Source organism: Camelus ferus, chromosome 18, assembly GCF_009834535.1.
Source record: "Camelus ferus isolate YT-003-E chromosome 18, BCGSAC_Cfer_1.0, whole genome shotgun sequence".
NCBI lineage: Eukaryota > Metazoa > Chordata > Mammalia > Artiodactyla > Camelidae > Camelus > Camelus ferus.
Window position 1 is genome coordinate 29,011,055 of NC_045713.1, and position 25,458 is coordinate 29,036,512.

The 25,458-nt window shown below is 55.5% G+C and overlaps 1 protein-coding gene, 1 long non-coding RNA gene and 1 other non-coding gene across 3 annotated transcripts in view; 1 reads left to right on the plus strand and 2 right to left on the minus strand.

Moving 5' to 3' along the window:
• The first annotated feature begins 785 nt into the window (after positions 1–785).
• Positions 786–917, plus strand: LOC116657691. The gene has a single exon (XR_004312887.1). It is a non-coding gene; the product is annotated as a small nucleolar RNA SNORA72 (small nucleolar RNA).
• Positions 918–2,920: 2,003 nt separating this feature from the next.
• Positions 2,921–13,017, minus strand: LOC116657593. Its single transcript, XR_004312752.1, has 2 exons — positions 12,717–13,017; positions 2,921–11,120 (listed from the first exon to the last, which is right to left on the minus strand). It is a non-coding gene; the product is annotated as an uncharacterized LOC116657593 (long non-coding RNA).
• A 285-nt stretch (positions 13,018–13,302) lies between these two features.
• The window catches only part of CLEC16A (C-type lectin domain containing 16A), a 196,341-nt gene continuing 184,185 nt past the window's right edge, over positions 13,303–25,458 (minus strand). Inside the window, 1 exon segment of the mRNA XM_032460792.1 lies at positions 13,303–16,855. Within this exon segment, the coding sequence (XP_032316683.1) occupies positions 16,500–16,855 (356 nt within the window). The 3' untranslated portion in view covers positions 13,303–16,499.

The window sequence follows — 25,458 nt, forward strand, 5'->3', positions numbered from 1 at the left end:
GGAGGTGTGAGCTCGGCACTCAGAAGCTCAGCCCAGAGCAGGTGGGGACAGGACCACCCAGTCCCACCCTAGAGATCTCCAAGCTCTGCAGCCATGGGCGGGGTCCCCTTATCCAGAGAGGGGCCAGGAGACCCTTTCCCGGCCTCGCCCACAGCCCCTTACTTCTTGCTGAGTTTGGATTTTCACTCCTCCCCACCCCCCAAAAGCCCTGATTCAGTGTCAGCCAGGCCCTGGGGGGAGGGCGGGGGGAGAGCAGAGCTGTGAGTCGCAAGGCCTGGAGGCCTGGCCTGCAGGAAAGGTGATGTGGGGGAATCCCGCTGAGCCCCTTGGCACGTTATCCCCGGGGAGTGATTAACGGGTGTCATGGGTGCGTGCCCTGCGAGGTGGGGAGCCGTCACCTGACCTCTGGCCTCGTTCTGACTCAAGGCTGGCCTCTCCCCCTCCCTGGGATCAGATCCCCTCTCTGCAGGCAGGTACCAAATGTTTCATTCATTGATTCATTTCTCTCATTTGCCCATTCATTGCATCAGATCGATCACGGTGGCTCATTTGGGTGACTCATCGTCATTCATTAGTAATAAGCCCAGGCATCCTTCTCTGGGCCTGCCTCCCAGCAGCTGCCCCACCAAGGGCAGTATCTCCTCCCACCCCCCAGGCCCAGGAGGATGGCTATTAGTACCCCCATTGTACAGAGGGGAAAACTAAGGCACAAGAAAACTCAGCATTACTCTGCAGAGTCAAGATTTGAATCCAGGCCTGCCACCATCTCTAGAAAAAAATGTCCCCTGCGAATATTCTCGCTGTTCTGATTTTGTAATAATCAGGGCAGACTAAACATTTGCTATATTAAGACCATGCATGTGTCCCCAGATCTAGTTCTTCACCTAGGTCTGGTTTTATAAATGCTGGCGATAAACCAAGTCTGATTTATACGATGCATCTTACGTGGGGAATGTCTGTGACTCTAGGTATCTGACCAACTCAAGAAATGATAGCACAGCTAGTGTAATAAATTTTTAAGATAACCATTGTTAACTTGATGATTACCAGGTGCCACTAGCTAAATTGTAAAATTACTGTGTTTTATTTTCTAGAAAAAAAAATGTCCCATTCCTTCTTAAGCCACGTTTCCCTCGCTGGGTAGGGGACCCCTCCTCTGCGCTCCTGTACCAGCCCCAGGGCCCTTGGATGAAGCTCCCAGTCTCGCCCCCAGACTGTGATGCGTGAGGGGAGGGACCCCTAGGTCCCTGCACCCATCGCAGGCATCTTCACGCTCAGCTCTTAGAAGTTTGTCTCCTGAAGGCCACTATCCCTTGAGGCTACCCAAGATCCCCAAACCTGCACTCTGCCCCCCTGAGGGAGGCCTGTGCCTGCCGCCAGTTCTCGGAGGACTTCCAGAGACTTCAGTGTCTCCTCATCCCCCTGCTGCACAAGGCTCCCTCTGTCCTCACCTTGTGGACACAGGCAAGAAACTCAGCCCTCCCTGAATTCCTCAACGCGAACCCCTACACTCCCACGAGGCGTTGGTGAGAAGCGCGGTAGACAAGGAGGGGGTTTGGTGGTGGTGCTGACATCAAACAGGGGGTGGCAGAGCTGCAGACCGCTCTGCGGGGAGGGACCACCCAGGTGAGGCTCTGTCTGTGAGGCGGGATTTCTCTGGTGGTTTCTCAGGTTCACCGTGAGCTCAAGGGCAGCTGCATCCCAGGGTGGGGGGTGGGCAGAGTACAGCCCCCTTTCATGGGGGGGGGCTGCTTGCTGATTCTCTGTCCCTGCCCACCTCCATGCTCCTTTCCATGGTCACATCCTCTGGCCCCAGGTGGGCAGGAAGTCCATCGCCCACCTTAGGTCACATTCACTCAACCTTGAATTCCCTCTTTATTGCCAGCCCCTGGGATCTGGTTTTCTTTCCTCTGAGCTGATCAATATATATCTTAAAATTCATTCCATTTATTTTATTTTATCCCCTGAAAACTCCACTGGGGCTTCCCACGGACACATTATGAAGTCCGGGCTTCCTGACACAGCCCTGCCAGCCCTGCACATGACTTCATTTGATTGGCACAAGCCCAGGAAGGAAGTTATTACTGTGTCCATGAATCAGATGAGGAAACTGAGGGGCAGAAAGAAACTGGCCAGATTCGGGGTGGGGGGCAGGGGGCTTGGAGTTGATGCCTCCTGCTACTCCCATCTCCTGGGCACCAACAGGAGGGTGCACTCCCGGGAGCCCTGCCTGAGGCTCCCTGACCACTCCATCCCTCCCTCCTCCAGAGGCACAGACGGGGCAGGACCCGCCTGGCCATGGGCATCGGTGCTGGCAGGTAAAGACTGGGTGAGGGCCCCCCTTCTAGGAACAGGCTGCCTGGAGGTTTCCTTCAAAGAAGTGGGCCAGGCCCTGCCCATCGCGGCCACCCCCAGGCTGCGCCAAGGGCTCTGTTACGGAGCCGCTCTGGGCTGGGGCCACACGGGCGGAGCACTGATGGTCCTGGTTTTGCCAAGGTGACAAGTTGCTGAGTCAGGAGGTGGGAGCCTGGGCTCTGAAGCTGGATTGTGGCCCAGTGAGACCTCACCCTGACTGCGTTGGGCCGCTTGCTATCTGCGTATCCAGGCCACCCTGACACCTGGTCTTAGGTGGACACACAGACCCTCGAGCCTCCAGCTGGATTGCAGAATCCTCAGGACCCAGGCACACAGGAACTTCTGGCTTTTCTGCAGGCCCTTCACAGGCTGAGGGCACCAGGGAGGGCCCGTCTCAGGCCCTCAACTCGTGTGTGTCTTGAAGCCATGCCCACTTCCACGCTGTTCCTCTGAGACCCCAGCCTCATCCCCCATCGTCTCTGGGTTTTCGCAGCCCCACCCCCACCCTCCAGGGCTGAGCCAGAGCTCGTCTCCCTTTCTTTACCTGGTAACCACAAATCTGATCTCTGTTTCTATGAGTTTATTTGTTTAGACTCCACATATAAATGAAATAGTCCAGTGTTTGTCTTTCTCTGACGTACTTTATTTAGCAGAATGCCCTCGAGGTCCATCCACGCTGTCTCATGTTGTGGCAGGATTTCTTTCCTTCTTTTTTTTAATGGCTGAATAGCATTCTGTTGTGTATATATACACACCTTGTTTATTCATTCGTCCATTGACAGACACTGAGGTTGCTTCCGTGTCTTGACTGTTGTGAATGATGCTGCAGGGACAATGGAGGTGCGGATCTCTCTTTGCCACAGTGATTTCATTTCCTTTGGATACATAACCAGGACTGGGATTGCTGGATCATATGGTAGTTCTATTTTCTGTTTTTTGAGGAACCTCTGTACTGCTGTCCACAGTGGCTGCACCAGTTCACATTCCGACCATCAGTGCACGAGGGTTCCCTTTTCTCCATGTCCTCGCCAAGACTTGCTCTCTCTTGTCTTTTTGATGATGGCCATTTGAACAGGCTTGAGGTGATAGGTCATTACGGTTAACAAATTTATTTTAAACCCAACCCTCTGAAAAGCTAATTTTAATTGAAAAGGACATTTCACACTATTGCTACCAGCGGAACACCAGTCCGGTTTCTCATGAGTAGCAGGTAACTGTAAGTGAGTGCGATGAAAATAAAACCGTTTTGGCTCCAGAGGTTGCCTGCTGAAGACTGGAGGAGGGAGGAGTGGGGGAGGAGGCTTTTTTCTTTTGCAAAAAGAGGAAATTGGCAAGTGTTCAAATGGCTGTTAAAGACAGACAAGCACCCAATGGGGGTTCTCTCTTTGCCTCCACCTGATGGACCGGAAGGGAATAGACAAATGGGAATCTCTCTCTCCTGTGATCTGAGGTTACTTGAGATCCCCTCAAGGCATCTCTCTCACTTGGGGGACCCAGTGAGGATGTCGAGAGCCACTGGGGGACTTTGAGGCAGGTGGGGTGATTTTAGAGGGTCTCTAGAGGCTGGAGTGGAGGGGGCCGTGTTCTGGGGATGGTAGCACTGTCCCCAGACTCAGAGGCTGTTCCCTCTCACCAGCTCCGCCACGGAGATGCAGTGTGGGAAGAGGGCCCGGGTTCGAATTCCTGCACTTACTGCTGCAGCGAGTCTGCCCCCCCCCCCAGTTGTCCCCTCTGACCCTCGCTGACCCAGGGGAAAGGAAACCACTGTGGGAGAGGCAGAGCGGATGTGAGTGCACCTCTGTGCAGATGCAGACGAGGCACAGTGGTCCCAGCAGGGGCAGGACCTGAGTGCGAAGCCCGCCACTGGGGCCCATGATGGGCCTCCCCGCTGGGCTGGGGTCAAGGTCAGGGCCCTGGAGCAGGCCTGTCAGGGTGGGAATCAGTCCCTGTCTCCCAGATCTGTGACCTTGGGCAAGTCTTATAAACTGTCTGTGCCCTTTTCCTCATCTGGAAAATGGGGAGATGCTAGCACCCGCCCCACAAAGTTACTGAGAGGATTAAATGAGATGGATCAGCACAATATGCTTAGCACAGGGCCTGATGCAGAGGTGGTGCAGAGGATGAAGATACTGGTGATGAGGATGAGGGTTAGGACGAAGAAGATGATGACAAGGATAAAGATGATAATGAAGATGATGCTGAGGGTGAAGGTGATGATGGTGATGAAGAGGAAGATGAGGATGAAGATGATGCCGCTGAAAACAAAGATGATGACAATGACGATACACATTTGTGGAATAACTCAGGGCAGGGAAGTGTAGGCTCAACCTTTAGAACGTGCGTCCCACACGCGTTTCTCATCATTACCTTCTTACAGCTTAGAAGCATCCAAGGAGGATGTGTGAATCTGGAGGGTCCTAGACCCTTGGCTGGACTTCATGGTAGGCTGATTATGGGGCTGGGTGCTCCCTGAGGGCAGAGGTAGTCCCTGCAGCCCCCTACCCAGCCTAGGACCATCCTGCCCAGAAGCTCCCACTCCCTAGAGACAGAGACCAGGGTACCTGGTCCACCATCCCATGGCACCTAAAGGAGAAAGGTCATTGTGCGGGTGCCACTGGGGGCCAGCCGCTCGCCACCCTTCCTCTTGGCAAATTGCAAAGTTTGCCCACTGGGCGCTTTGGGAAGAAGGTATCTGAACTTCCATTTACCAGGAGAGGAAACTGAGGCTCATAGATGGGAAATCACTTGCTTTTGGTCACAAGGAAACTTGGTTGTGGAGCCAGGGGTAGAGCCTGGGTCTGTCTGGCCCCAGGGTCTCTGCATGTGTGTATGCAAGTGCATGTGTGTACGTGTGCATGTTTATATGCATGCATGTGTATACATGCATGTTGGCGCCCTTGGGGCAAAGCTACAGGGCCCTGTCAGATGGGTGAACTGGATTTTTGGCAACTGCTTCCGAACCGCCTCCACTCTTACCCTGATCCCGAATATTCTCCATGCAGCAGTCTGGGTGACCTTGTTAAAACTCAGGTCATGGCATGGTCCTCCTCTCCTCACAGTCCTCCCAGGGCTCACCATCCCCCTCAGAGAAAAGTCGAAGTTCCCCCAGTGGCTTCCCAGGATCCCCAGTCTATCTTATCATCTCTCTACTCATCTCAGCTCTCACTCTCCCCAGCCCCTCCCAGCCACACCAGCACTTACAGTTCCTCCAATGTGCCCCAGGGCCTTTGCACTGGCCATTCCCTTGCCTGGGATACTCCTATCCCAGATGTCCCCCCCCCCCCCGCCTCCTTTAATCTTTGCTCACCTGTTTTTCCTCAGCACAACCTTTCCTGACCCTCCTATTTAAGTTGCAGCCCCTTCTTTTCCTCACTGGCTGGCCGGAGCCCCCTTCCTCAGCTCTGACTGTATTTTCTCCTGCACTCAGCACTTTCTTAGTCACCAGGGAATTTATGTCTTTATTTGCTTTATTGCCTGCCTCCCCCTCCCTGAGGTCTGCTCCAGGGGTCATGGAATCTTGTGTGACTTGTTCACTGCTGCCTCCCAGGGCCCGGTACCTGGAAGGTGCTCAATCAGTGTTAGTTGAATAAATGTTCAAATGATGAGGGAGGCAGAATCTTTCCTCCCTGCCCAAGGAGGGGCTTGGAGGGCGGTGGGGCTTTGAATCACCTCTTCTCTTGGTCAGATACCACCAAGGCCAGGCAGAGGGTGCAGTTTCCCAGGTATTTGGCAGCAGTGGTCCAAGAAGGGTTGTTCCTGCCCAGGCAGGTTGGCAGGAAAGCTGAGTCAATAAAGTGCAGGAGATAAGCAGGTTCGACAGAATACCTCGAGATAGGGCATGTTCCCAGCAGTTCCTGCGAATTCGCTGGAGCCGGTGAGGGGCCTGCTCCGCTGGGCATGCGCTGGGTGGGGGCCCCTGGCCTTGCTCTCTGGGAGGCGAAGGGCATGACTGGGAGCCTCATAGACTCTGGCTCGAGGCTCTGCCACTTCTGAGCTGGGCGACCTTGGGTCTTGGGTTCCTTATCTGTAAAATGGCGATAATCGTTGTACCAGCACAGGAGGGTTGTTGGGAGGATGAACTGACACCAGGCATGTAAATCGCTTAGCTGGGCTTGGCCTGTAGGAAGTGTCTGTTAAGTGGGAGATGTTGCTATTTTAGCCCCAGCCATATCACTTCACAGCTGTGTGACTTTGGTAAGTCACTTGGCCTCTCTGGGCTGGGTCTCAGGGGCTTCTCTGCAAAAGTGCATAATGCCAATCTCATAGGTTGTTGGGGAAGTTTCCTGGCATCTTATAGCGGCTCAAAATGTGCTGGCTGATTGCGGCCGGGAAGCTGGGTAGGGATGGAGCGCTCGTGCGCCTGATGCCTGGGAGCACCAGACCAGAGTCAAAGTCCATGGGATGGACTTGGAGCAAGTAGAGGGAGGGGAGCGACTGGCACAGGAAAGTAGAGGATGCAGAGGGGACATCCCAAGAGGCTTTGCAGAGGAGGTGAGCTCTGACCTGGGCTGTAAAAGTGGGGAGGGTTTAAAAACTGGCAACACTCAGGCTGAGGATGTGGTAGTGAAACGGCATATTGCTGGTGGGAGGCTCGATGGTCCCACCTTTTCAGAAAACCAGCCTGAAGCCTTAAAGTGATTTATGATTCTACGACCTAGGCTCCAAACCTCTTTTGGACAAAGATTTGTGTATCGAGGTGTTCACTGCAGGGTCATTTAAAATAATGAAAGTGGAAGTAACTTTAAGGTCCACCTCCCAGGCAACGGGGAACCTGAGGGACTCACCCTCACCGTGGCACTTTTCACTCTTTGGAAACGGAGATTCCAGGAACACAGACAAAGCCGAGACCAGGGGCTGAGTGTCAAAAGCAGGACATGAAATCACACCCGCTGTATTATTTCAGTTGCTAAGATGTGGAGAAAAAAGACTGGAAGGAAATCTGCCAGTGTGCTGACAGGGGTTGTCCCTTCATGGCGGGAATGTGGAAAATACTATTTTTCTATACTTTGCCAAACTGTCACTGGGACCTATGCAACCATTTGGCTATCAGTGGAAGCAACAGAGTAGAAGAGAAACCTCAAATACATCAAAGAAGAAAGGAGTGGAGAGAGGAGGGGATGGCTGTTCAGGGGGACACTGAGCTCTCTCCCTTGTGGCCAGTCCAACAGACCTGTAGGTCTTACACCCTAAATATGTCACAGGCCACCCACTTCCCCAGTGACCCCTCCCCACTGCAATGGGCCACTCCTGACCATCCTTCTCTGCAGGCCCAGCGATCTCTTGCAATACATGTCCGATCACATCACGTCTGGGCTTTAAATCCTCCACTGCATCTACTGGTCTCAGCACCAAGGCTGAAGTTCCTAGAGCAGCCTCGGTGGCCTAGAGTAGCCGCTAAGGCAGGTCCCCTAGGCACAGGCTCACGTCAGGACGCCCTCCTGCTTTTCTATCCATCTTACCATCATCATCTATCTATGCTGAGCCCAGCTCGGCACAGAAGCCACAGTAGAATGGGGGTCTTGGCACAGATATGCAGATTGAACAAACCAAGGAGGTGGTTCCTACCCTCACCTGTGGAGTGCGTGGGGAGAGGGAACTGGGGACACAAGGGGGCTGACCTACTCTCAAAAGACCCATTTTCCAGGTGAGGAAACTGAGGCCAGAGAAGTGGGAGAGCTGGGACGTAACATCTGCCTGCCCATCTGCTTGCGGTGGACCCAGTCTCCCCGAGTGCAGCAACTGTGCCAGGTCACCTCCGTGTCCCCAGCACGAAGCCCAGGAGTGCACTTGGGTGGCTCTCAGGTCGAGTGCTTGCTCAATCAAACTGGACATCAAAAGCTGGAGGAGAACCCACCCCCGCTCACAGTCACGGCAGCACACGACCTGGTATCTGCCAGCGGCTGAGCTGGCAGATGAAGCGCGGTCCGTCCACGTGGCGGAGAATTAGCCAGCCTCACAAGTGAGATGCGGATGTGCCTGCCACGGGACAAACCTGGCCAACGTCGTGCTGAGCAAGATGAGCCAGTTACAGGAGGTCACATATGGCAGGACTCCACCTCCAGGATCAACGGACGGAGCCACAGACACAGAGAGATAGGTGGCGGAGGGGAAACGGGGAGCGATGCTTCGGGGGGTCTGGGATTTCCTTTCCTTTTGTGGGGGGTCAAAACATTCTGGAACTAAACAGAGGTGGTCGTTGCACGACACTGTGAACAAATCTACTCAGTTCACATTAGGATGGTTAATTTTATGTGATGGGAATTTGCCTCAATTAATAATAATAATATAATAATAACAATAATAAAATAAAAGCTGCAGGAAGAGCCACCTCCTCTGACACCCACTCTGTTCCAGAACAGGCTGCAGCGGGTTCATGGCTCCTCTCGAACGTTCTAGAAGCAGGAAGGTAGAGGCACATGAGGCCCTCTGCCGGTTCCCTGGCCGGGAAGCTGGGTGTCCGCCTCAGGCTGAAAAAGGCCCCTCTGCACAGCACCCTGGTCAGAGAACATTCCTGTGGCCTGTGTTCTTTATTTTTTTTCGCTGTCAGTGACTTTGGTTAATGCCAGCCTGGAGAGAGGCAGGATGACAGAAAGGGGAGGCCCTGGGTCCCCCAAGGGCAGCAGCTTGGATATTTTAGCTGCCTTCTTGGGGAGGGGACAGAGGGGCAGCAGTGGGGAGACTCCCAGAGGGGGACCTCAGTTTACTTGCAGGGCTAGACCAGCTACACAGGGATTAGCTCATTCAGCAATCAGGGGACAGGGTGGCGGGCAGACAGGTGAGGCCCCACCCCAGGCTTCCTCTCCCTTTCCATCTAAGTCTCCCTGGTCCTACCCTGCTTCCTGGGATCCTCCCCCAATACACCAGCCGCAGCACGTCCTCATCTCTGCTCTCTGGGCTCCCAAAATGAGACTTTGGCTGCATCGAACAAACAGAAACAGGAAGGACACAAGTGGGTGCTGACAGAAGAAGGCAGGGGACCGACTTTAGCACAGCCTCTGGAAGGCGACAAGCAAGCTGCAGCTGGGGGCCCAGAGGTCGGGGTGGTGCCAGGGGAAGAGGGGCAGGTGCAGAGGGCCTGTCCTGGCCCAGAGCCCGGGTCTTCCAGGGCATGGCTGCGGCAAGGGGCGGGGGAATGGCCAGGGCTGATTCTCACCTGGGCTGCCCTCCAGAATCACCACCACCCAGGGGCCTCACAGAATTTCCATGGCTCAGCCCCAGCCCAGCGACTGCTGGCTCTAGGTATCTGAGAGGGGCCTGAGTGTTATTTACTTTCTGATGCCCCTTCCTGATTCCAGCTGGGCTGCCAGGGAGGGCTGCTGCCCCAGGCTGGGCGCCGAGTGCTCAGCTGACCTGTCCCCACTTCATCTACATGACCAAGGTCCCACCAGGGAGGGCCCCGGTTTAACCACGTGCTCAAGGCCACCTGGCTGGGGAGTAACAATGCAGGGACTTGAACCTGGTCTGCCTGGCTCAGAAGCCTACTTGGTCCTGTATGGGGTTTCAGTGGATGTGGAGATATGGGTAGTAGCTGTCTCAGCTCAGATACCTGGGGAGGGTTGGGGGACACAGAATTTTTGATGGTGGCCCTCAAATTCTCCTGTCTTTGTCACCTCGACCCTGGCAGATGCTTTCAAAGGTCTCTGGCTGACCTTGGGAAGTCCTGAAAGACACCAGAGTGAAGACATACAGGGTGGAGCTGAAGGTCAGGGTCATGGGCACAGACACGCGGATGGAATTCTGGCTTCGGGGACTTGGGACTGTGGTCAAGAATGACCATCCACCCTCCACCCACCCATTCTTCTATCCACCCAACACATTCACGGAGCGCCCAACCCAAAGCATGCCAGGCCCTAGACTCAGCCTTGGGGAGACTGAGTCAAATAAGACACAATCCTTGCCTGCTGGTGAGTCTACTGGAGAAGGAAGACTGAAAACAAACAAACAAACAAAAAACCACCCCACAGCTGGCACCACCCCAGTGAGTGGTGATCTGTGTGCACCAGAGCAGCACCTCCAATCTGGCGGTCCTGAGATGCTTTTAAGGGATGCAGAGATACAGATGTAAATAACTGAGTCCCAGAATGAACTGTCTGCTTCTCTTTGGTCAGCCCTTCTGATTCCATCAAAGAGAAAGTCTTGTTTGCTTGCTAACAGGTCTCTAACACCAGCTTGTCTCCCTTTTGAACAGAGGGAAGGTGGGCCTTGGCCCCAGAGCCCATGGCAGGTAATGGGACGTGGTTAAAATTTAATTACAAGGATTTGCTTTTGTTGTATTTACTTTTCTGGTATTTTTCACTTCTGGCAAGTAGACTGGGTTGAATGGTGACCCCTCTCTCAAAAGATATGTCCACACCCTAACTCTTAGTACCTGGGAATGTGACCTGATTGGGAAATAGGGTCTTTGCAGATGTAATGAAGTTGAGGGTTTCAGGATGAGATCATCTTGGATCAGAGTGGGTCCCAAATCCAGGGACTGGTGTCCTTAAAAGAGAAAGGAGACTTGACACAGAGGCACAGAGGGAAGAAGGCCGTGTGAAGACAGATGCAGAGACTGGAGTGATGCTCCTATGAGCAGAGGGAGGCCGAGGATGGCCGGCTGCACCGGGGGCCAGGAGAGAGGCAGGGCAGGGACGTCCCCGCAGAGCCTCCAGCGCGAACCAACCCACCTGACCCCTTGATCTTGGACCTCTGGCCTCCGGAACTGTGAGAGGATAAACTCCTGTTGTTTTAAGTCACCCAGTCGGTGGTAATTTGACACGGCAGCCCTGCAAAATAAATGCAGCAAAGTGGTAGTGGTTTGCTGTTTCCAGCGGTCAAGTCTCCCTTATAAATAAATTTGTAAGGTTAGTCGAGTCAAGGCACTGACAGTTCAGGTCTGTGTGAAGCACAGCGTGTTCAGCTGGGCACGTGCTGCTGTTCTGGAGGGAATCCAGGCTGAGCTGGGTGGCGTGTGGCCCCGGAGGAGGCCAGGCAGGGCCAGGGCAGGCTGGGCAAAGGGGCGTGGAGTGGAGGTTCTGGGGGTGGGAGTGTGGTGAACCCCTGCCACCTGTCGAGGGTCGGGGAGGCCTCATACCAGCCCATCTGCACACTAGTGAGTTTCCAGGAAGCCCCGTGTGTTCCTGGCTTGGTGATTCAAGCCTCTCTTCCTTTGGAGAAAAGCACTTTAGATGTTGAGGGTTTTTTCCCACCACCCCGAAGGGCCAAGAGGAGGCCGGAAGGGGGTTTCCAGCAGGCGGCTGGCTGGGAAGTGGTCCTCTCCGGGTGGGATACAGTGTCACTCCTGGCAGGACGCGGCCTGCTGCCCTCACCTGCCCTTCCACCTTCAAGGTACGGTCAGAGGAGGCTTGGCCAGGCCTGCAGGGCAGACCCCCCAGGGCAGACCCCTGGGGAAGCACTGGGACACTGCCAGCTTTGGGTGAGGCTGCCGACCCTGCAACTCCCTCCATCCTAACAAACCGAGAGGCAGCCTGCTCCTGTCCTTGCTTTGCAGACAGGAAACCCGAGAAGAGGGCGGTGACCTGGCCCCTGGCTCCAGACTCCACCCCTTGCAGAGAAGTGGGCATCTCCCTAAGAGCTGGGAGGCAGAGGAGGGAAAAAGCCAGCATCCATGGAGCACTCTCCGTGGTGCTCTGCGCAAGGGCTTTCCACCGGACACCATCTCGGGCTCTCACTGACCAGGTCGGGGCGGCGCATGGTTCTGGACTGTGGACAAGTGTTCCAGATGATTCCAACACCACCCATTCGTGTCTGATGACTGCAGGCCTGGGCTGCCCTCCAGGACCCTTGGGAAGGTCGCAGAGCCCCACTGGGCCTCAATTGGCTCATTTGTGCGTAAGTCTTGAGGAGCCTTGCAGGCAGGCGCCTGCCCCCCAGTTCCTCGCTCCTGGTGCCTGTCTCCCACCCGCAGCCTGGCCCAGCGAGGCTTTGAGACCCTGTGGAAGGAGCCCTGGGGTGGGGAGGAAGCGGGGCCGCAGCAGCTGCTGCCCCTGGTTCTGCCCACCCTGAGGCCTGTCTTCCACTTTCTCGCGGGATATCCTTCCAGCAAGTTTCTTTGTCTAGACTGAAATCATCATGACACGTGTGTCCACATGCACCCAGCAGGCTCCGGTGCAGAGCAGGGTCCAACCTCAGCCCGAGGGCCCCAGCGCCTTCGCTGCCTCGGGCCCTGTGGGCAGACTTGGGAGGAACTGGCCAGCGAGGAACCCGGGCCTGATGGGAAAGGGAGCCCTACCGGCGGCCAGTGCGAGGCCGGCCACCCAGGGAGGCCCCGCCCTCAGCAGCGGCCCCCACTCTCTGTCGGCACCGCCTCCGCCCATAAGTGGGGTACCCTGTTTATGTTTTGTAGTCAACATGGGTTTTACCTGGAGGCCCAGAAGGTCCAGCTGATTCTGGGCTGTTTGAGCTGGTGCATCAGAAGTTTCTTGGAAGACCCCGTACGCCCATTTTCAGGGATTTCTGGAGCTCACGCCAGTGCACGTTGGTGTGCTCTGGAATGGCACCTGGCCCAGTGCGGCTTCTCCCACCTCTACCCTTGGTGGGGAGCCCGTCTCGCTGCCCCAGGTGCAGCAGCATCACACAGGCTCCCTGCGCCCTGGTGAGCCGGGCCCTGCGCTTGTCCTCTGAGGTAGGGCTGTGACCAGCCTGTTTCCTAGATGTGGAACTGGAGGCTTGGGTGGAGCTGGAGAGCTGAGAAATGCAGAACACACACCAGGCTCACTGCACCTGCCTGGGGTTGGGGCCCTTTCTGAAGGGAGCACCTGAGGTTTTCCCAGCTACCCAACATGCCTTTCAGGAACTGGGGAATACTTGGCCAGGGTGGGGGTAGGGAGGGGAGTGGCTGCCACACCCCCGAGCAGCTGTGGCAGGTCGAGGGGTCAGGCAGCAGAGAACCTTCCCCTTTGCTGGGCTGTGGCCTTCCCGCCACAGAACCAGGGAGCAGCAGCCATATTCTGGTAACGTTCTCTACTTTATTGCCAAGTTCAATTTACAAGGAAGTTCCAGTTTTCATTTCCACCGTCGTGTTCAGTACCCACGAAGCATGAGTCATGCTGGCGAGGGCAGGTACTTCCCAGGAACGGTCCCCACAGCCCAGTAGCATGAGCTTTCCCAACCCCTGCTCCTCCTTGGGACAAAAATTATTTACATATTTTCAGCTCAGTGGAACATAAAGGAACTCTTACAGTTTATGCCCAATGCCATCATGACTACATTAAATACTTCTTATTTATTGCGTCTAGAAAAGATGAGCATCAGTTCACCCCATGTCTTTTTTAACAGTGCATCTTGAAACCTTAGAGAAATCTAGTGCATGTCTGTAAAGAGGTGCGTTTCTTCGCTCACCCTCGGGTCACCTGGATGCGGGTGTTTAGGTGGGAGCTGCCTTCCGCAGAGAGCAGCAAGCGGGCAGGCTTGGTGTGGGGGAAGGGCAGCACAGAGGGCCTGCTGGTGGCAGAAGGACCCCCCCGGGGGTGGGGGCATCCGCCTGGCTTTCTTACCCTGGCTTTGGGGCTGGTCCTCCTGCTCCTTCCTGGGTGCTCCTGGCCTCGGCCAGAAGGACAGATGCCTCTCCCCAGCAACTTCAAAGCCGAAGATTGGGAGTTCATGGGGCCAGCTCTACTGCTGACTTGGCAAACCCAACTGGTCCACCCCCTCTCTCTGTAGAGATGTGGAGGTGGCAGGCCAGGTCTGGTACCTGCATGTCACATGCCGTGGCCCCTGCCCTGAGGTCGCCGAGGATTCCTGACTCCACCTCTCTGCCCAGCCCCAGAGACCCAGTGCACGCTGCGTGGACTGGCTTGTCTTGGGGTGCCCCTACTGTCAGGTTTTCAGGGTGCTCTTGAAGACACAGCTTTGCTCACTGCCACCAAGACCTGGCAGCCAGCTGGCTGTGGGCTGCCCCAGGACCAATCCTGCAGGCCCACCTGGGGAGAAGCCTACCCTTGGGCCAGGCATGGGGCAGAAGCTTGGCCCAACTGACACCTTTCATTCAACAGCCATGGAGGCTGGGGCGCGTTCAGCTCTTCAGGCCTGGGCGATGCTGCCACAGGTCCTTCAGGCATGCTGTCCCCCTGGCCCAAGACCTTTCTACTGTAGAGCTCAGCGGTCACAAATCCACCTGGAGTCACTGGATTTTGGATGATAGGCTAGTGGTCTCGGGGGAAAGTCCACCTGCATGGATTTGTTCCTTACAGCGCCACTGGTTGGGAAGTCACTGGCCTTCTCTCATTTCTGTTGCTCCAGAGTCGTTTCAAAACCAGGAGTGGCTCTGGGGCTCGCCTGCTCCAGTATCCTAGCAGGAGATCAGTGGCTGCTGGGGGAGTGGAGCCTGGCCCCCGGCAACATGCCCTTTCTCCCCACGGACCGGCTTTCCCCTTCTTCCGTCCCCGCTGCCTTTCCTTCCTGGGGTGGGGTGGGGGCTCTGCTGATAGTCCCTCCTTGATGAGGCCCCTGGAATTTCTGCCTAAAAGGCCTCCTTTCTGAGCTGGGTCTTTTTCCTGTTGAAGCTGGCTGGGCCCACCTACTGGGAGGGCTTCTGAAAACTGGAGAGACCCATCCAGGCAGGCGCCACTCCCCCTCCTCGGGGGACCAGTGTGTCTCCTTCAGGAGGTTGAAACTTGGCCTGGGCAGGCCCTGCCTGGCAGCTGGATGGGAGGAGGTGATGGGGACCGAGATCCTCTAACAGGTGAGCATGCGGAGTACCTCCTGAGGCCACCTGATAACTGGGCCGGGTTGACACTGACACTGTGGGTGCTGACACTCCTGAGGGACACGTGGAGGTGAGTTTTGGAAGGTCTGACTACTGACCAGAGAGAAGTGACGGTCGCTTGGCTGTGCCTGGCCGAGTAGAAAGAACATCTTGGGTGCTTTGTCGGATACGGTGGAGGCCTGGCCGGCACACATCCAGACCCAATGGAAAAGGAAGTGCGGGTTTTCATTTCAAAAATGAGCTTGCATCTTTACAGTAGCAGCTGAGAGGAAGAGGGACAAACCCCGAGCTCCCAGGACAATCCCTGTGAACTGTGAGCTCAGATATCACGCCCTTGCCACTGGTTAGGGGCTGGCTCCCAGGGTCTCCCTGCACGTGGGCACCCCCTCAGTTGGGTGGCAGGTGATGGACACAGAGGACGGTTTCCATGGCCTTTTCTTTCCATTGTGGCCACTGGGGCCAGAGTCTTTGAAGTCCCAAATGGTCCTTTCTCTGACAGATAGAGAGATGGTCACAACTGAGGGTGATGCTGGAAAACCATCCTGTTTGGTTTTAGTCCAGAGAGATGAGGAATGGTCCTGAGCAGGGAGCTGACCGCAACTGTTCCCTTTCATGGAAAGACCTTCCGGGTATCGCAAGCCCCCAGGGCTGCCACGGCAGAGAAACTTTCGGCCCTCTCAGCTCTGTGTGTACCTGAGAATATGTGTCTCTCCCTTATTTTTGTTTAAAAAATACTCTAAACTTTCCAGGAAGGGACTTTTATCATTCCACAGGCTTGCAGAATTAGTGAGTAATAAAGAAATAAGAATCCCTTAAGACAATGGAGAAAGCCAGACTGAGAACTTGAAATCCAGACCATGGGAAGTTCAAGGGAAAGTGAAAATGAAATCTTCACGTAATATTACACTTTTAACATGACATCCAGCCTTAGGGTGGAGGATTTTTTGTTGTTGTTTTTAACGTTTGTTTTTAAATAGACGCTACTCATCTGCTGCCAAAAGCAGGAATAAATATCCAAAGGAAATGTTTATCGAAATTTGCTTTTCTACAAATTTCTACACAAAGTGACCATGTCCGCTTCTTCTGTGCACACTGGAGACGGTGGCAGAGAACCTTCGAGACTGAGGAGGGGCTGGCTGATGAAGTGTTGCCAGTGGGTCCTGCCACCCCGGGGCCGTGGGCTCTGAGATCAGGAGCCCAACCTCTCCCTGAGGCGGCCACCTCAGTCGTCTGGGTTTACTGGGGTGTCTCCGCTGGTCCAGCCTGCTCTCAAAGAGGTCTGAAGGAAAAGAGCAATTCAAACAGAGCACAGGAGCACAAGGATGGTTTGAAATGGTTCCTGGGGGCTGCAGAGAACCGTGGATGCCCCCAAGGTGTCTTTTGAGTCAGCGGCACTGGGTCCCTACCAGCGGGGCCACACACACCAAGGGAGGCCGACTCACTGCTCAGTGGGGCCCGCTGGCTCCGGGTGCTCAGCCCCCTCGCCCGGGGTCCCCGTGCCCACTGCGGCTGGCGTGGGCGGCGGGGGGATGCTGGCGAGGGTGCGGAGGCTGTGGGGGTCCACAGGTGGGACGAGGGTCAGCGACTCCACGCTCAGTGTGTCGGCAGTGTCCTCACAGAGCAGGGAGATGGTGGGCTGCTGGGCGGGGATGAGGCTGGGGGACAGGTTGACTGTCTCTGTGTCCGCGCTCCTTACCAGGCTCTTGCTGGGCCTGGCATCTGATTCGGTTTCATTGACAATCACCAGCTGGTCAGGGAAGTTAGGCTGAGGCTGCTCCGTAGTTGTGGGGTCATCTGGGCAGGGGGAGAAAAAACAAAAGTATGCTCAGCCCCGAGATACTCTGCCCTCACCAGCACCCTCTGCTCGCGTCCTGAACAAAGGCCCAGGGAGGTCTGGGTGGGAGGTGATGGCACTGGGGGAGCAGCTTGTTTCCACTTCCTCCCTCTGGGGACACAGAAGCTGGTAAATTCAGTCCTACCTAGGCCTGGGGTAAATCTGTCAGGGCCCAGGGTCACCCTGACCTGTGATGCAAAGGCAACATCAGGGGCTTGTGCAAAATCAGTGAGTGGATTCTGGAAGCCGGTTCCTGGGTACTGGGAAATGGCCCAGGCAGGCTCTGTGTATGAACCACATATCTGATGAGTACGTGTTTGGGGAGAGCACGGCTTGGGTGTGTTGATCACCTCAGGCCATTCCCAGAGTCTATATTTGGTAACATTTACCCAAGAGGGAACTCACTGCAATAATAAAAAAAGAAAAAGGAATTCCGTAGAACTTTTTGGCTTTGCAAAACCAAAACAAAACCTCCGACTGTGGTTTTGTTCCCTGCTCCTCCTCGAAGTGCTGAGTTAGTACTCAGAAAGGGGCTGCTGATTGCCCAGGCGGGTCCTATCCTGGGGGTCCCCACAGGGGCCACGCAGAGAAACCGCGTCAGGAGGAAGGCTCGACCTCTTGCAGTTATTTTCGGAGCAGCAATTTCTTGTTTTGGTGCTTTCCAAAATCCTTCATTAGATTACAGGCAAATGGCCTGTTTGCTTTCCAAAGATGAGCTGGCCTGGGCAGAGACACCAGCTGTGAATGGGGGGCACCGTGGGAAATATCTTCCCAGACTTCACATGCCAGTGATTTGGAAACACTGATAAGTCTGTGGGCATCTCACTTGGAAAGCAAATCTCCTCTGTACAGATCTTGGGGTCAACAAGGCACTGACGACACTGTGTGGACCGTTAAGTCTGAAAGCACTCTGGGCCCTGGGATGCTGACAGACAGGTTTTTTGGTTTAATGGGATTCCAATTGGGTTTTGTTTTTTTTTAAGCCAAAACAAAACAGAACCTCCAACTGAACACAGAGCAAAAGAATGGCAAAACCAAGAGCAAAATAAAACCAAAGGGCATACAGAATGGGGTGAAGGAGAGGAAGAGGATCTCCAGCATGGAGAGGGAGCCAAGCGACAGGTCCAGTCTCCCAAAGGACCCGCGGCGCTTCTTCCTGCCAGACTCCCGCACGTGGTGAGCTCTGAAAGGTCCCACTTCACTTCTTCAAGAGGCCTTTCTTTTCTTTTCTTTCTTTCTTTCTTTTTTAAAGAGAACTAAAGCCCAGAGAAAACCACTGCATGGGGCTTTGGGTCTGTCCTGGCTGTGGGAGGGTGGCAGTGGGACACCGGTGAGTGCTAGTGGAAAAAATGAGGTGTGATGTGAGGCCAGAGATGCTGAGTAAGCACTTCACACACATTCTGGTTTCTCTGAATTTCGACACATTTGCTCCACTCAGTGAGGATGCCTTGTGGCGACGGGCTGGTGTCAACGCCCGGGCTCACGTTCTGACCCAATGCCATCTGGACGTGGGGCTCTGAGCACTGGGCTCACCGGCTCTGGCGGCCTCACCTCGCTTCAGATGAGCGTGTCCAGGAACTTTTATGTACATAAGGGCCCATGTGTCAGCTTAGCAGGTGACGAGGCCATTCAGAAATGATGAATTCTCCAAATGGCACCTCTGCACCTTTGTGCCGTCTGGGGACAGCGTTTCGGAGCATCTCCTTCACGCTTTCCCCAGCTTTCTCTGGGAGGACTCCCTCTTTGCTCTGCCTTTTGCACACAGATGTTCACGAGGGCCAGCAAACCTCTTTCCCTGATCCCTGACGGGGTTTTTGATGATGAGAATGATCAAGGGTGTGGGAAAAGTGCCATCAAATATATCAGAAAGCAAACAAACGAACAAACAGTGCCACACACACAGAACTGGTTTCTTCTTTATGAGAAGAACCAATAGCTTTAATAAAAGGGTCAGCCTTTTCCCCTTAAAAATAGCTTCTTCCTGTTTTTTTTTTTTTTTTTTTTGATAGGAAAAAGTAACCTCCTATTTATTTACTTATTTATGAACGGAAAACTGCTTCCTGACTGGGAGCTACAAATTTATGCATTCGAAGGGGAGTCGGGGGAGGAGAACTCTGCCAGGTTTTCACTGGGGAAAGGTACCTGGCGAGAACACAGTTTCTGGTCAGTGGTTACCGCTGACCCTCTGGCCTCGCTTGCCTGCTGGTGTTTCCAAGCTCTGAGGGCACAGGTTGGGGCCTGGCCCAGGAAACGACTGGGAGCCGGAAGTGGGAAAGCCTGACGTCCAGGTTTCCGTGAGGGATGCTGTAGGGCTGCCTCAAGGCAGCGGGGCCCCGTCGTCCCTGGCCAGCACTCTTGGAAGCTGATCTGTGGCGCAGGGGCAGGGGCTGAGTTGACCCTTGTCGAGTGAGTGACAATTTCCAGTAAAAATGAGGATTTGATGTGCTCAGGCTGGGGAGGTGGGACCGAGTGACTTGGGGAAGAAAAGGGCAGCGCAGCGAGTCTGAGGGCAAAGCTCAGAGGAAGCAGCTTTTAAACACAAGAGAAGGCAGAGGCCACTCCCTCCTGGCAAGTGCAGCCACCCAGCGGGAGGGCTCAGGTGGGAAACCCTATGAGAAGCATGACCACAGACCACCTGGGGCTGCAACTTGGAGCTCTCAGCATAAGAAGGGGAGAGTCACGTCCACCAGCACGCTTACAAGTGTGGTGACTTGGCTCCTGGCTGGAACATGGTGGAACCTACCACTTAGCTTTGAGCAAGGTCGGGGGAAGAAAGGGGGAAAGGAAAAGAAAAAAAAAGCAATGAGTTGACTTCCTTGTGGTTTTTTGCAAATTCCACTGCCCAACCCTTGTGGCCTAAACTGGGGGGCCCTGTGGGGATAGGACTGGAGAACCCCTTCTAGCTCAGGGCCCATGCCGAGCCTGGTGTGGTGTTTCACAGAGAAGGTCGGCATTTCCAGCCTGCCTGGGTCTGGCTTGGAGGAGCTGACACAGGGTTAAAGGGCCAGAGGGGTTAGGTCCTCAGATGGGATGGGGCCAGAAAGGGAAGGGAGCTGAGAAGATGTCTCAGGTGAGCAGCCCGGTCTCCCTGTGCCCTTGCCCGGTGTCCTGGGGTGCCTGGCGAGCCTTTCGGGGCCCCTGGTGTGGCAATGCAGCGTGCAGGGGTCGTCGTGGGCCGAGGAGGCTAACGGAGGAGACCTGCCTGCGGTGACCGTGCCAGAGGTGCCGTGCCAGCTGCCGATCGAAGCACTAAACCCAGTGGCCGCCGTGACTGTCGGCCTCCGACAGGCTGAACACTCGCCGGCGTCCTTTCCTGCCACTCCTGACTAGAGGGAAACACAGCGACAGATCATAGAAAGCCTTTAACAATGGGACAGAGAAGGGTGACACGGAGAGGGGACACAGCAGCGACGGACGTGAAGCATCGATGAGAACGTGGGCAGTGGGCGGTGCCCCGGCGGGTGCTGCGGACAGCGGGGCGTGGGGCACAGCCCCCGGGCAGGCAGGACACCCCCCCCCCCAGGACGAGGCGGGATTGAGACAGCTAAGAGCCAAGTTGTCCGCTCGTGGGACTCAACAGGGTAGAGATGGCGACGGTCCTGTTGCGAAGGAAGGACTTGGGGTCATCAGCCACATCTGGTCCCGGGGTGGAGGAACAGAACTGTCACGAAGGACGCGAAGCAGCAGTTAAGATGAAAACCCTGAGTCCCTGGGCCAGTTTGAGGAGGGAAGGATGTGTGGTTGGGGGATTTGGAGCCAAACCATTTAGGGAAACAAGTAGATTTCTCACCCCAACCAACAAGGCCGAGGGTTCTCCGTGTCAGCAGCTAGAGCCACCAGTGCGGCTCCGGGAGAGCCTCCCGTGACCCCTCCCCAGTCACCCCCTCCCCAGCCACGAGGCCATGCCCTCTGGCCACGTTCTTGGTGATGCAAACCCTTGAAACCAAGGCTGAACCACAGCAGCCAGATCCGAGAGCAGGTGCCAAGCGGCCAAGGGGCGGGTTCTAATCGGCTGCAACAAAAATGTTAGGAACATGTCTCTGGGAAGGAACCGCCACCTCTGAGACAAACTCGGGATTAGAGCAGAGCTTAAAATTCATGCCACGGAACACGACAAGGTGAAGGCTTGGACAGTGGGAACAGGTGAAATCATGCATCCGGTATTAAAATCAGACAGTAAAGCCCCCTCCAGCACAGCTTTAACAGATAAATAATTGACAATGAAAATAAAATCCTCTTGCCCCCAGCGCTTTCTGGTGTGTTCCTTTGGTTACCAGGGAATTCAGCTGACCTTTCCTTCAGTCTGGGGTATCTCTCAGCCCCCACCTGAGGGCCTGCACTTGCTAAGAAGCCACTCTCAAGTGTCCACGATCTGTCTTTGCTGCACGAAGGAGACTCAGAAGCAGCACGGAGGGTGTCTCTGGGCAACCAGCAAATGCGTGACACCTCCAGGCAGCTCCCTTCCCCCTTCTGGTGACGGCCCCTCTGCCTGCGCTGGGCCTGTAGCCACCGCGTGGGCCTCAGCCCTGATGGGCACGGGGGCTGTTTCCCAAAGACACACCATCCCCCAGGTCTGTATTTGGAAGAGCGGAAATTATAGGTAGATCCCAGGGATATGGGGAAAAGGAGTCAATGTGTCGCTAGTCAGATTCTGGGCTGGGCCCTGGCGGACAGTGTGAGACCCGACGGCCGCCTTCTTCAGGGAGCCCTGGCCCAAGTCAGCCCCTCATTTTCAGGCTCTCACCTCCAGTGATAGCTCTTCCTGGAGCCTTGCACAGTCTGTAACTGGGATCTTATCTGTGTGACCCCCTGATGGACAAGGCCACCCCTGCCAGTCTGTGCATCCCCTGCTTCGCTCCCCCCCCGTCTCCAGGGCCTGTACACAGTAGGGACTCAACAAAAATCTGTTTGTTTAGAAGAAGTTAATGTGGTGGGGATGGCGGACCAAGGCCGCGGGAGTAAGAGATGAGCCTCTTGGGCTGGGTGTCAGGGCTGGGCTGGTGGAGGGCCACGCTCGGAGGGACCCTGCTGAGATCAGGTCTGACATCCACAAAACCTGGCTCGCTCAGACTGAAGGCCCCATGGGAAGCTGAGGAAATCTGTACTTGAGATAAACGTGGGCCTCTTTCGAACACAGGCAGGAAACGTAAGGTCTCCTGGGATGGGCAGAGGGTGGAGGCGGAAGACACAACTGAGTGTCAAAACAGTTTGACGCCTCATCGGGGGTGAACCCATTTGGGCTGGCAGAGGACATGTGGCCATCTGGGGTCTATTCTTCCCGCGACAGGAGCTGCACAGCCCAGCTTCCACCGGGTGGGGCTGCACCTGGGCCTCTACGAACGGGCTGAGGCTTTCCGTTTGGCTTTAGAGCAACCATGCGCGTTGGAAGGAAAGACGCGTGTACTTCATAGACGGCTCCCAACCGGATACTGAACCAGGGGCCCAGGTCTCCAGGCTGCCTCCTGGAGGCACCTAAGCCAGACTTAGGAACCGCATAGATATTCCGCTGGATTGTTGCGGGAGGTGGAGCACGGGCCCTGGAGCTGCCTGACTGGACTCCTCCACTTACCAGCTGCAGCATCTTGGCCAAGCTGTGTGACCTCTCCGAGCCCCCGTGTTTTCAACTGCACACAGTGGGAGGTGGAGTGCGGCAGGATTCAACAAGGGGGTGTCTGCAGTGTTCTTGGGAGCACTATGCCCGACACAAGGGTTTGGGAGCAGGGTCTACGGGGATGTCCCACAGTGGGTGCACACCCAGAAGGCTGGACAATGGGGGCCCAGGCCATATTGACAGCTGATAGTGCCAGGGTCACCCCTGGCTTCTACAGATATCCTTGTGCAATTCCAGGTTTCAACCCCTTGGAGCAGAGACATGGAAAACTGGGTCTGTCTCGTGCCCTGGCGGATGGCATCTCTTGTGTGCTTCCCAACCAAACACCTGACTGGACCTTCCAGGGCCTCTCCTTCAGTCTGGGGAATCTCTTTGAGGGCCTGCACTTCAAGAGCAAAGAAGGCCTTGGAATTTGCTGATACCGGCTGCAAAGGGCCTGGAGGCTGCTCTCCACACTAAGAACTTCCCGGACTCTGGGAGGCTCTGGAAACACAGGGGCAGGAATGCTTCTGATTCGGCACTGTGCCCTCAAATACCACTTTGAGGACAAGCGGTCCCTTGGTTGGGCTGGGTCCAGGCTGGGTGGCGCTGCAGGGAGAGGCCTTGGCTCATCTTGCTGCCCGGCTGGCCCTCCAAAGATGCTGCCTCTGGCAGATGGTGGCCAGGACCTGTGGCGGAGGGTCTGGTGACTTTCCAAATCAGAAGTCTGAATACTGGGCCACCATGCTGGGCTGACGTCAAACCAGGAAACTGGCAGAGGGCACCTGTCCTGACAAAATCTGCCTCCCTTCTGTCTAGCGTGGCTGGTAGGACACCACGCAGATGTTGGAACCATCTGGGTAGGACTTGGGGAACATGGAAACCCCAAGTGCTGTTCTCTGGATGGACCCAGGAGGCCAAAGGCTGGCCAGGAAGTTTGGCATCAAGAGGAAGTGACAGGCTGTCCTTCTGAGATCTGCCACCCCAGCTCGTGGGCCTGGAGATGGAGCTGGCTCCTGTGGCTGGGCACCTGTGACAGGGATTACAGCTGGCTACTCAGTTGAGAGTGAAGCACCAGCAGACCGACAGGCCGGCCCTTCATCAGGAGGTAAGTTATTTCAGTGTCTGTGGAGGTTTGCACAGGCAGGCTGGGCTGCAGGCTTTTACTGTCAGGCAGCATAAAAAATGGGGCCCCTGCACACTTGCCTCCGCAGGCCTGCCGGGGACACACTGATCGGGAGCAGACGCTGGGGGGCCTGACCATCACTTATCTACCTGACAGCCAGGCTAACAGCCCCTGCACTTCTGAGATGAGAAGACATGTCATTGGCACCGTGCAGGGGATAGTGGGGGTGGGGACAGAGGGAGGCCAAGAACAAAGAAACCAGCACACGGTGCAAGGTAGACGAGGTGCAGTGTCCCAGGTGCTGTGCTCTGGTGAACAGCTGTACATACAGGCCTGGTTTTGATAACGTGGGTCTTTGCTGGTTTCAGTTTTAGGGAAAGAAGTGCAGGGCTCATTGGTTTGCCTGGCTGTTGGCTGTGCCTCCTTAAAAATGAAAAACAGGCACACATCGTGACACCAGGGAGACACCTTTCACCCAAAATGCAACTGTGAGTATATGTGTGTTTGGGTGCACACAACGCAGACACAGAACCGTGCACAAGCAGACAGCACGCGGGCACACGCGCAAGCACATAAACACACAGCCCTGCACTTTGGCCCCCAGAGCCAACATGAGACCAGTCTTCAGGGGGAGGCTCAGGGCTGTTCTTGGCTTCTGAGAAAGCTCTGTCTGAATTTCCCAGCTACAAGCCTGGGAACGGCAGCAGCAACTTCTTGGATGCATAGCCGTCCTTAAGCCGGGCTCAGAAATAGCTCAGAAAGGGCGGTCATTTCCCTTGGGCTGGGGCAGGGAGAGGAGCAGGTGCTGAGTGGAAAGGGGTCTAAATGAAGTGGCTTGAGGGTGACCTTGCTTCCTGGGCCTTGTGAATGTCAATCAGAGATGGAGGTAATGGATGCTGGTGGGAGGAGGTGGGGGTGCTGGCAGCCACGGTGCCCTGAGCCGCAGGCATGGAGGCCAGGCGGGGTTAACCCTCTGCTGGGAAAGGTGGAAGCTGAAACCACAGAGAGAGGTGCAGGCACCCAAAGGGATCTCTGCCTCTGAGTGGATGGTGGCCAGGGGCCCTCAGTTTCCTGGCACCAGGCAGCTCACGCCCTGGCACACTGATTTTGTCACGACCCATCAAACCATCACTTAACAAGAGTTTGGACAGGTGTCCCTGAAATATGATGGGTGAGGACTCTGGATGGGACCCTATAGGAACAGCAAAGGACACCGATGGCCCCCAAGTTGGAGTGCAGACCAGAGTCACGAGGGCCTCGCAGATCAGAGATGCCCGGGGCCCTGAAGACCCACAGGTCATGCCGTGTGGTGTGAAGCATCGTCCACGCGAGGCCCTGCTCCTCTGGCTGCACTTTGGGGCCACGTTGCTCAGGAAACAAGCCTGGCATCTCTCTCGCAGGGATCTTACGCACTGCAGTGAGGGGCTCACGGCAGCTCAGAGCAAGGGGGACCACTCACGTGTCTCACTCCAGGCTCCCTGCTCACGGGGGCTCTCCATGCCACATTTGCACTTGTGTAAGTTACAGGAGGGCAAGGCATGCCTCCAGTACATCCTGACAGACCCTCAAAAGGGCGGCAAGATGCACCCGCTGGTTATGGATGACTGGACTGCACCAAACATTTAGAGAGGAAACTGGTATGTTACGGAGGAAAAAAATTAGCAGACACAATTCTTTTGCCAGAGTTCAAACAGTCACGTGTAGGAGACCCCTCTTCGTGACACCTGAGGCTCTGGAGTGATAACGGGATGAATTCAGGCTCCACCCGCCTGCTACCCACCCCCTGCAGTGGACCCGCCTGCAAAGGGAGAGATTCCTCCCCGCTGAGAGCTTAACCAGCAATGTCA